This window comes from Polypterus senegalus, chromosome 9 (genome assembly GCF_016835505.1).
Source record: "Polypterus senegalus isolate Bchr_013 chromosome 9, ASM1683550v1, whole genome shotgun sequence".
Lineage (NCBI taxonomy): Eukaryota > Metazoa > Chordata > Cladistia > Polypteriformes > Polypteridae > Polypterus > Polypterus senegalus.
Window position 1 is genome coordinate 67,665,548 of NC_053162.1, and position 12,526 is coordinate 67,678,073.

Genomic DNA, 12,526 nt, shown 5'->3' on the forward strand with positions numbered 1-12,526 from the left:
GGCCAGACAAAACAAAGATGAACCTGTATCAGAATGATGGCAGGAGGAAAGTGAAGAGACAAATAGGAGCTACCCAAGATCCAAAGCATCCCACCTCATCTGTTAAACATGGTAGTGATGTTATGGCATGGGCACATATGGCTGCCAAAGGTACTGATACACTTTTTATCTTTGAGAATGTAATTTCTGACGGCAGTTGAACAATGAATTCTAAGGCATATAGAAACGTCTGCTCAAGTTCCAGTAAATGCCTCCAAACTTACTGGAGGTGCACCATCCTACAACAAGGTGATGATCCTAAGCATGCAAATTGCTAAGGTAGAACAGGAGTTTGTCAAATATAAAATAATGGAAATTTCTTGAATGGCTAAGCTAGTCACCAGATTTATATCCAATTCAGCATGCCTTCCATATACTGAAGAGAAAACGTAAAAGGGGCAAGACCCTGAAACAAGCAGGAACTGAAGATAGCTGCATTAGAGGCATTGGCTGAACAACAGAGAAGATACTCAACACCTGGTTATGTCTTTGAATCAGAGACTTCAAGAGGTCATTGCATGTAAGGGATATGCAAAAATGTGGTGAATATGACTGCTTTAATATACCAGTCATTCCAAATATTATGATGTCTTGAAATGGGAGACCATGTAGAAAAATTGCAATTTCTAGATAGTGTGGCCAAAATGTCTGCAAATACTCCTAAATTAAAATCTGTACTGTGCATTTAATATTTCTCACATGAAGCAAACTCTACAATGCTTAGGGTAATTTTAGATTTTGCTATTTCACTGTGCAACCTGTTTTTTATAAACATGGAAGCCCCACAAACCAGGTTCATATGGAATGCACAAAGGGTGTGCACTACATTAAAGAATATATTTAGTAAGACTGGTGAGATGTAATCCTTCGCATCCCCATTAGAAGTGTTTTATTTTAAACACGAACAAGATGTATCACTTAACTGTTTTTTTTCTCCTGATGAGAGCCGACAACTCCAAACAATGGAACCCTCAGAAAGTGGCCAATTCACTGCATGTGCCATTAACATGTGTTCTCAACTGATGATGGGACAAAGTAAGTTTGCTTGTCTGATGTCTGCAAAGGATGCTTTTGAAAAGGTGGGAGAGAACGGCAGGTTGAGGAAGCAGAAGCAGTTGCTTTATCTCATTAAAAATATTCTGGCTGGTGTTATTTAATTTTATGATCCGTAATTTATTTTTGACACTTTTGTGATATTTACACATCTTTGTATTTTTATATAGATGGAGTCAGGTCAAAGAGTGAGTTGGGATTAAGGTAGGGGTTGACACATAGAGAGGCAAACAGTAGACTTAAAGGACAACTTGGGTGCGTGTCAATGGATGTGGTGGGAAGTGCTGGGCAACAGGAATAGAGGACGAACTACATGAGTGGTGTGCTGCTTGCAGTCAGTAATGGACATAAGGACAGGGGGCTGCTACAGTCCTTGAGAAAGGTTTAGGATGCATAAAGCTGTTGTAAAGTTGCAGAAAGTGGCTTTTGGCTGGAGGAAGGGGTGTTTTTTTGTTTTAAATACCATGACAGTCTATTGTTTTAGGAGTTAGTAAATGCTATTCTAGAGCAAAAACGTGCACTGGATTGTTGTGTATTTGTTTGCACTCTCCTTTTGTTTAGCTGCTCCCACTATTGCAGTCCAAGACCCATGCTGGTGAGTTTGGGATACAATGGCATAGTCAACGTTGAGGATCCCTTCATAACATGTTAAAAGGCAACACCAGCTTTAACTCTGCATCTGGTGTAAATGTAGCTTTACAGCTATCATGTTAAAAACAGGACAAAACATGGTGACAAAAATTAACAATACAAAACCAAAAATGATGCAGGTAACTGGAAGAGATTTTATGGAATATTTAATTTTATTTACCAACAGTTAAAAAAAACAAAATATATATATATATATAACTATATATATAACACATACACATTTATATCTGTACATGATCACTAATTACTGCTTAGGCCAACATTAAAACAAGGAACATTAAAGAAAATTTCTAACAAAACAGAAGTTATGGTGTAACTCATTTGGCAGCATATCGTGACTGCTGTTTTTGTAAAGAGAATGGTGACACTCAAATTCCTAAAACAAATATATAGCTTTTAACACTAGAATTACCAAAGCCTACGAAAAAACTTGTAAATCCAGCCCACCTTAAATCCCTTTCCACCTCTCGGTCAGTGTCTTTTGTCTTGTAAAAATGTGCCGATCAAGACAAGCAGCAAGCAGCCTACCATTCCATCTCCACACCGCTGCAGAACGTGCACAACATTCTCCCAGCTCATGCTATGATTATCTGGGAGTAAAGTGCTAGAATAGAAATAATAAATCGTTATTTGGAACACATGCATTTCATGTGTGTTCCGTTTCTACAATAAACTGTGTAAACACATTGTTAAAACAAAAACTTTTTCATATTTTAGCATTAAATGACAAAATGTAGGCATAAACTATATAATGTGTGAAGCCTTAAGTCCAAAAATCAAATAAACAGTTTCACAAAAGGTTCAAGGATGATAACAACAGTTTCCGTGGTGCAGCGGTAAGAATTGCTGACTTATAATCAAGAGTCTCCAGATTCGATCCCGACTGCGTCGTATATTTACCGTTTTGAGTAGTGAGCTGCTCTTATTGTTAATATTATACAATAAACACATACATTTGGTTTGCGTCTGTAACAGCCGGTGTTCTTCACAGTTCCTACATCAAACATACATAATGATAAATGTCTGTTAAAACAGACCAAGAAACAATCTAAAAACAGTTGTAAATGTTCCACAGTAATACACAATCATCTTATAAAACACTCATTCCATTAATATGTTGATGTCACCATTTATGCTATTCCTGGTTTGTGAACCCATGCAATTATATTGTTTTTTCTGCACTGCATTAAAACACAAAATGGAGAAAGGCATCATAAAAATATACATTTTTAAAAGTATACCTCTGAGTATTATATTGGCTTTAATGACTGCCTTCATGTGTACATTTGTAACCATGGCACAACAATGGCTGCATTGATTACATGGAGACTGATGAGGTTTATTCTAAGCAGTCAATGTTTTGGACTACAGAGTCAGTCAACAATATGGATCAAGAGTGCTCAATGGCTGATTTAAGGCACATCAATAATATTCATTTTACAGTGTAAGTGACTTTAGTGTGCTAACTGAAGATACCTATAATCTTCTTTTAAAAATGTTTTCAGGTAATCATGATCAAGTTGGTCATCCACTGAAGAGCACCCCAATCTACAAAGATCCTACAGGAGGACAAATTTTATAGTCATGAATAAATGTACACAATTATGTATATTTTTGAGTTGAGGCAGGTTTAGTCTAACTGGCAAGATGACCTCTTTAGTCTTAGCAGAGAAGGCTGCATGTGGACCTAATCCAGTCTTCAAAATAAATGACAGTGATACAAAAACCAATCCAAAAACATTCTTTCAGTTAAGCAGTGAAAAACATACACAAGTACACCAGTGGAAATCAAGGGGAAGTACAATTAAGACAGAAGCCAGAAAGTACCTCTTTACACAAATAGCTGTGGGAATCCTAAACAAACTACCGAGGCAAGAAGTTGACATGAAAACCTTTGCAAATTTTAAAAAGCATCTGGATGACATACTGGAACAACTTAGCTATTAGCTAAGCAAATGTGCTTAACGAAGTAAATTATCTCTTATTTGCAAATGTTGTGTTATAATTTTCTTTAAAACTGGGTTTTCAATGTGTAGGTGGATAAGTTGCAAACAAAAGCTGCTGAGGAGCATATTTCTAATAAGTTAAGTTCTGTAAAATATACATCTGGAAAGTACAAATGTTGCCTGCTAAAAACAATTTTTCTGAACAATCAAGTCAAACCAAATTTATTGTAAAGTGTACAACATAAGGGATCTAAATCACAATAATAATTTAAATGATAAACAGATTGGTGACACTACATAGAACTGCAGCTAGAAAAGCAACCACACCACTATGGCAACCCAAAAGAAAAACTGCAGCACGTAATGGGTATTTTAGCTGTAGACACTCTCAACTAGCTACACTTGTACTTGACCAGTCTTCTCAGTAATATCCTAGAACCGTGCAGTTATGCCTCAGTATAAATAGCACATTTGTATTCATTGCCTCTTATCATCATTTGTACATCAGTGTCTCCAGTAGAAGAGCATGTCCAACTCATAACAAACCATGGCAGAACACAGTGCACACCTGAAGAATCAACATCAGGGGAGAAAATGGTATTGAAATTGATGCATATAAAATAAATTAAAGAAATATTAATAAAGAGAATAAAAACATTACTGGGCAAAAACAAGCCTTTAACAGTAGGTTTTCTGGCTGACTTCAAAAAATTACTGGTATTATATTGAAAATGGAAACACAAATGATAATTCTGCAAGAAATACACATTTACAGCATAGTTCACGATTTATTTCAAATCAGAATATCTTAAAGACGTCTGGTTTTATAAGGGATGTGCCAAGTCTTGACAGCTTGCTTTTTGAATTGGAGGAATGGAATACAGAGAAGAAACATTCATTTGCAACAGATCGAGAGTGGTAGAGGGGGGGATAAAACAGGAAACACAAAGCAGGAGACCAGTAAAATACTAAATACAAAACAAATATTAAATCATACAGAGTTTGGACATTTTTGTATCAATAAAATAGGGCATTAACAGTTATGTTGTTCAAACCATCGTGGAATGTTGTCTGCAGAAAAAGGTTATTAAAACAAAACTGTGTTGTAAGGTGGTTCAGGAGACCACAGACAGTTCACTGAATATAAGTGGCTAAAATGAAATTCTCCGTAATTCTGAGGTCAAATAGAAGACATGTACAGTAGCTCTTGACTATTTTTTAGCTGTCCACATACATTTCCAATTATTCATAGTAATTCAGCTAAAGAAAATAAAAAAAGCAGGAAAACAGCAAATAATCAGTACAGGAATACTCTCTTTTTAAGGGAAGAACTACCCAAGATCACACAAGGCAGGATCTATTTGATTAAAAATAAATAAAGAAGCCCTCTATTTTAGCTCAGTCCAGCACCTCTGACAATAAAGAATTATCAAAGTTATAAAAATGAAAATGGGAACAGGTGAATCAACTAACATGTAGAACTACATTTTGTGGAGGGACCATAACCAAAGAAGATTCTTACCTTCCAATAACGACTAATCAAATAAAGAATACATGTTTCATGTTCTTTAGCACCAAAAAAGAAGAGAAGAAACAAAGACACATAAAACAAAAAAGCTGCCCCATGCTTAGTTCAGCTGCTGGTTGCAAATTCTTTTACAGTAGTTATTGTAAATAAGTATTTTTAAGAGTATTTGTGTGATGTTTTCTCAGAATTCTCCCCATCCTAATTATGAGCTTTTGAGGCACCAAAAAAAAAATAAAGACGAAGCATTACATTTTGGGATTCACCTTCTGTAGACTATCACTTGGCTGCAGGTTCATAACTGCTTCACTTGATATGATAATTGGCTTCCCATGAAAAACAGGTAGGAATAATCAAATGCCAAGTTTCTTGTCTGGGTATTCACTTCTTCCTGCCCTCTGGTTACGAATTTCCAAGTGTTTATTCTGGACTCTGTCAAAGTGTTGCAACAGCTCTCCATAGTCTATGTCAACAGGAGTAGGCCTACTGGATCTTGGTGCTGTCTGGGGACTACAAAGGTAAAGGAAACATTAATATTCAATTGTTAAAAAAAACTTCCAGTATGAGATGGCTGCACAATGTATCAGTCACCAATTGGAAAATAAGCAATAAGCTACATCAGTCCGGGACTGATAAGGTCAGTTTCGTAGAGACGTTTTTAGAGAACATGCATAAGGCACTCAGAATAAAGTTTAAATGTAAACAAAAAAGTCAGCAACACAATGATGGTTTTAATAAAAGCATGGGGTGATAATGTGAATATGCTAGAGAGTAATATTTATGAACATTTGTTAAAAACAAAAATATAAAGAAGCATTAAAATGTAATAGTGCTGTAAATGTTAACAAGAAAAAGCAAAAGTAACAGAAAGAACAATAGCTTAAAATTTGAGGTTTTAATTCTAGAAGCAATAAAATTGAAAATGGCTGAACAAATACTTTGAACTCAGCAACTGTACATTAAGCAATAACATATTCCAGAGCTATGGTGTACAATATAAGGAGTTACCTTAATTTAGAAAAGTCAGTCAATGATGAAAAGCGTGAGAGTACAGTATGTAAAGTCAGAGAGAATTTAAATGCAAGACTGTGTTAATGTTCAGATGTGCCAAACATATTGTCAATAACCAGTTTCATAATAATGTCAAAAGGAAAATTTAGATGGATATGATATAATAATGGGCATAATTAATAATAATTAAACATGACAAAATCCAAAAAAAATACTGGGAGACCAAATGGAGATTAGAGTAGAACTGAATGACTGCTTCTTAAAGGATAAGTTGGGTATTTCTTTACAAGTCAATTATTTCTTCACAATTAATGGTATATATTAATTTGCCACAAGAAAAAGAATATCTAAAAAGAATTTCTAGCCTGCCATTATACTTTATAATTGAGGTAAAGGACACCAGGGTTCAACATGAAAACAAAACCATTAAATTGTAGCAAATATGTTCATTTTTCAAGCCATAAGTTTTATTGGTTATTGATCTGCATCTTGAGATTGCACACGTATTTCAAAAGAGAGAATCCATTGAATTTTAAGTAGAAAGAAAAAAATCAGAAAGTTAAATCTTACTGTGAGATTAAGCCCTTTTAAATATGTTTTTGTTTGGTGCCTCAGCTATGCACTTCACGTTGCTGCTGGCCTTCCCCTGTGGTACCCTTTAGGATTAGGGGCATGCCACCTTGAAGGGCTGTCTTCAAGCAGTGTTAATGACATTAAGGAATGATGATGCTAGATGTAAATGGCTGTCTCAATTCTGTAGAGACCTAGACAATAATCACTTTAAAAAGTCACATTTACCTTCCATCAGTCTTTCACTACATGACAGCTTGTTCCCACCAAAAATAATTTAGTATTGCATTATTATGAAAATATACTGCTTACAGCTGCTGTTATTAGTCCTTATCACTTGATTGCATGCGGGTATTGATGTGTACTGCACTTGGCTTGACTCTTTCTAACATATAAGGCTTTTACAAAAAATGAAGTGTAAACAGTTCAGATTTACAACTATGCGTACAAAGTACAATTAAACTATTATTTGTGCTCTTCATCACCACACTGTCACACAGCATGACTTTTGCTCCCATAGGCTACAACAACACAGAATGTGACAGGCATAAAGTATGTACCATTTATGAGAAAACACAACAAAACAAACCTATAAATTGTGGTGAAGATGCAAACTTGACACAGACAAAGACCGGACATAAGACTTCACACTAAGATACTTGATCCTTTGAGTCAAAAGTGCTAAGTATACCACTGTGCTTCTCTGTACTGTAAATATTGCATATAGTTAAACATTGAGAATAATTAAGTCAGACCGTAACATTTACGACAAAGAATAATTACATTCCAGTTGTGTGCAGAAACAATTAGAATACTGCAGGATACTTGGTTATATGGGTTATTTTGTGTTATACAAGTCTAACGAGGTTATACATTAAGCTGTATAATACACTTACTGTAACAGGCCATATCTGGAATACTGTGGGTGTTTATACAGAAAGGAAAATATGAAAGTACTACAGAGCTGCTACACTTACACTAGGTCAAATTCCTTAAAACACAGCACTTGCACCTTCCTTCTGTATTATCTCATATTACCTATGGCTCTGTACTGTACTGTAAGAATTTTATCGTGGTGTGTATACAATAAATTTGAACTTGGTATAAGCAATACGGAAAGAATAAAGGTTTTTTTGATGTTTTCATTCTATGAAAATCGAGACTACAAATAGACATGGTAAAATTATTTAAAATTATATAAAGAATAAGTTCCTCCGTTGAGACGCATGTTAACATAAATTCTCACAAAACCTGGAAAAAAAATGTAGATTTTTTTTCAACTTCACAGAGAACCTTAGATGAACAGAACACGTTACTGAACTGTAGTTGAAAGTATCATACTGAGAACTTTCAGATCCAAGATCAAAATTCTATTAGGCTCCACAAGAGAACAGTACTTTCAAGTTATGTGGGACCAGTTCCATTTGTAGATGCTTCCAAACTAACAAGGGTAGTCCTTGTTTAAGAGACACCTAAGAAACACCAACAATATGCAATGTAATTAAGGATAAGAACATTAGTTCTGGAAATTACTAAACAGTGTAATGTAAACTGAAAGTGAAAGACGTTTGAGAGATAAAACTATAATTTTCTTCTGATCTTAAAGTACCTCTTTTTTATTTTACTTTCACAAGATGCTGTACATTTTTTAATTACATTATAAAGCTGAACAGTAACCAGGCCCTTTTTGCCTTCCAGACACAAGACTCTAAAATATAAGCTGTCTGGCTGATAACAGGACAGCTGGTAACCTCTAAGTGGCCTTTCTCATTTGTTAATCTGGAGTGGCACTTCAAACAAAGTGTACCTTTTTCAGTTTTGAGAACTGTGTCTGCAAACAATGCACGCCAAACATTACTAAGAACTATGTAGTAAAGAAGTGATGGTTAAGTGTTCCATGGCACCATATTGCTATTCTACCACTTGCATTGTCACTTTACAGTCTAAATGAAGTACAGTAGTTGTAAAAAAACATATTCACCTACCTCAGATCTATTCATATTTTTACTATTTTAAGTGTGCAGTAAGGCCTAGAACAGTGGTGGCGAACCTATGGCACGCGTGCCAAAGGGGGCACTCAGAGCCCTCTCAGTGGGCACGTGCACCATCGCCCGAGCACAGAGTTCGTTACTATAAAGCCAGAGGAATGCGGGGCCGGGCTGCTCCCCTCACCGCTCCCCCTCTTCACGTGCGCCGGAGGACGTTTCTCACATCACCCGCCCCTCTGCCCAGCAGCCCAATGGGAGCGCTTCCTTCCTCTCCTGTCTGGGGTAAGGCAGGCGGCACACATGCTGCTTGAAGGTGCGGCACGGACTGCAGCCTTTTGAGCCTGTGATTCTCGTGGTGGGGTTGGAGGGGATGTGGTATAGCGGGTCCACAGCTCAAAATTGAAAAGGCCAGTTTTAACAGATAATTGCCGCACTCGCGGCTTAAAGGGGATTATGGTAGAGTGGCCGGAGCGATTTCCGGGAGCTTTGTGATGCGGGCAGTCCTCGCTTAAGCGCACAGGTGAGGAGTCGTCCGCATCTGTAATTATTGCCGGGAGTTGCTAATCACAACACCTGATCCACGACCCCGTAATATATAATGGAAGCTTTGGGGGCGGAGCTTAATAGGGAAGACCTGCGTGAAACACTTGAGAGGATCGAAGGGATGACAAAGGACAGCACAGTTAGTTATGAAAATGAAATCCTTAAAGTGTGGAATTCTCTGCCAAATAATCTTAAGTCAATGAAGGCACTTGAGATTGCTTTCCTTACTTTGTTTGGAACATCTTATGCTTGTGCGCAGCTGTTTTCAGCTTTGAATTAAATTAAATCGGACACCAGAAACAGACTAACAGATGACCTGAGTGCTGCATGTGTTGCTCTCAAACTTACAAAGTATGAGCCAAGGTTAGACAAATTATCAGCATGCATACAACAGCAAAAAGCACATTAATTGTTCAAAAGCATACCGAATGCAAACTTTTACCTTTCAACAAAAAGTTGTTTGTATCATTGAAAGCTCCATTATTATGTTTTTCTTTTAAGACAAAATATGTTAATGTATGAGTGGCTTTTCTAAATTAAAAGCTCAGTAGATAGACAGACAGAGCATCAGTATTGGCAGTTCCGTCCAATTTATCATCCAGCTGCACTCCCAGGTATTTATAGGTCTGTACCCTCTGTACACACTCACCTCTGATGATCACGGGGTCCATGAGGGGCCTGGGCCTCCTAAAATCCACCACCAGCTCCTTGGTTATGCTGGTGTTCAGTTTTAGGTGGTATTCAGGTTAAATTGCCATGTTGGCACTTTGCGATAAATAAGTGGGTTTTGGATTGCAGTTTGGGCACTTGGTTTCTAAATGGTTCGCCATCACTGGCCTAGAAGATCAGGCCCTGGGCATTAAACTTTAATACTGTCAGGCTGATCCCTTTTTCTGACTCATTATGTGACCTTCTTCTTCTTTCGAATGCTCCCATTAGGGGTTGCCACAGCGGATCTTTTTCCATATCTTCCTGTCCTCTGCATCTTGCTCTGTTACACCCACCACCTGCATGTCCACTCTCACCATATCCATAAACCTTCTCTTAGGCCTTCTCTTTTCATCTTGCCTGGCACCTTAACTCCCTTCTTCCAATTTACCCAGCATCTCTCCTCTGCACATGTCCAAACCAATTCAATCTCACCTTTCTACCTTTGTCTCCAAACCGCCCAACCTGAGCTGACCCTCTAATGTACTCATTTTAAAATCCTGTCCATCCTCGTCACACCTAATGCAAATCTTAGCATCTTTAACTCTGCCACCTTCTTTCTGGTCAGTGCCACCATCTCCAGCCCATATAACATAGCTGGTCTCACTACCGTCCTGTAGACCTTCCATTTTACTCTGGTACCCATCTGTCACAAATTACTCCTGACACTTTTCTTCACCCATTCCACCCTGCCTGCACTCTCTTTTTCACTTCTCTTCCACAATCCCAGTTACTCTGTACTGTTGATTCCAAGTATTTAAACTCATCCACCTTCGCCAACTCTACTCCCTGCATTTTCATCATTCCATTGACCTCCCACTCATTCACTCATATGTATTCTGTCTTGTTCCTACTGACCTTCATTCCTTTCCTCTGTAGAGCATATCTCCACCTCTCCAGTGTCTCCTCGACCTGCTCCCTACTTTCGCTACAGATCACAATGTCATCAGCAAATATCACAGTCCATGGGGTCTCCTGTCTAATCTCATCTGTCAACCTGGATATCACCACTGCTATTAGGAAAAGGTTCAGAGCTGATCCCTGATGTAATTCCCACCTCCACGTTGAATGCATGTGTCACTCCACAGACCTCACCACTGTCACACTTCCCTTGTGCATATACTGTATTGTACAACTCTTACATACTTCTCTGCCACTCTTTAATTCCTCATACAATACCACAACTACTCTTGAGGCACCCTGTCATATGCTTTCTCCAGGTCCACAAAGTATTTAATAATGTTTCTTTTTTATTTTATACAATAAAGATACTTATTATAGCATGTCCATTTTTCCATCCATCCATCTTCCAACCCGCTATATCCTAGCTACATTTTAATATAGTAAAATACTGATATACTTGTATAACACAAATATTCCTCCTTTTTTCTCAAAATAAATGTTACTTCTGAAAAAGCAGTCATTGCCAACTCTGACCGCTCAAAAAATATAAAATGTTGTAAAATGTAAAATATGGAAATGTTAAATTGGGGTTTTGTTGTACTGTATTAAGATATCAAATGTTGCATGTATATTTAAAAATTAAACTACATAATAAAAAGCATAAATAACATTAACACATGATTAAGACGTTAATGTAAACACAACCTGACAGTTTTGTTGTACATTTATGTAAACTCATTAAATGTAATAACAATGTGAATATATGGCAAGCTTAAGAGTAACACATTATTACATGCTGCCACCAGACTCAGTCCTAGAGCAATGGCATCCCATCTCTTGAGGAAAGTATTGTAATGAAAGGCACAATCATTTTAAGCAGCAACGCTGCAAGCATTTACTTTTCACTGTATATTCCTTTTAATAATGAACCATTACATGGAGGCATGCTTCCATAGTTCTGCTCAAGCACACGATTGCATTAAGTGCTTTGTTTCAGATCCATTTTGATTTTTGCCTGACATATTAAATAAAATAAAGGCAACATAACTTTTGAAAAATAAATGCAGGAATAGATGACTTCTGTTACACAGAATGTTGAATTTTTTTAAAAACCTTTGTTGTGTACAGTCTTAATTGGGGCCTTGTCTTTTGATAAACAAAATACAATGACTATCACTACCTCATTCTGCTTTCAAAAACCTTACGTGTACGGACATGTGCTATTGTAAAAAGGTAATGGTCACTTGCGTGGCCAACCTAACGGCAGTTGGACTTGGTGATGCTTGCTTATCTTTAATACACCTTCATACTTTACTACAAGGTTGAATTTTAAAATTAATGTATAAATATTTTTGTGAACAACTTGCAAAGTACACTTTTGAAAACAAAATATTTCCATAATATGGACTATTCTCTTCATATTGTTACTTAAACGTATAAAAATTGTCAGGTAATCTAGGTTCAACATTACTTATTCTAAGTTGCTGCAAATAGAAAACAAATATACGCAAGCTTTTGAAAAGATGTTTGGTATGAGACATGCATTCAGCATATAGCAAGTCATATGATGGGAGTGCCTCTGATTCCCC

At 36.9% G+C, this 12,526-nt stretch overlaps 1 protein-coding gene across 1 annotated transcript in view; it reads right to left on the reverse strand.

The window, feature by feature from the left end:
- Positions 1 to 3,461: 3,461 nt before the first annotated feature.
- The window catches only part of vac14 (vac14 homolog (S. cerevisiae)), a 219,319-nt gene continuing 210,254 nt past the window's right edge, over positions 3,462 to 12,526 (reverse strand). The window contains exon 19 of the mRNA XM_039763184.1: positions 3,462 to 5,724. Within this exon, the coding sequence (XP_039619118.1) occupies positions 5,568 to 5,724 (157 nt within the window). The 3' untranslated portion in view covers positions 3,462 to 5,567. The remainder of the gene's footprint in view (positions 5,725 to 12,526) is intronic.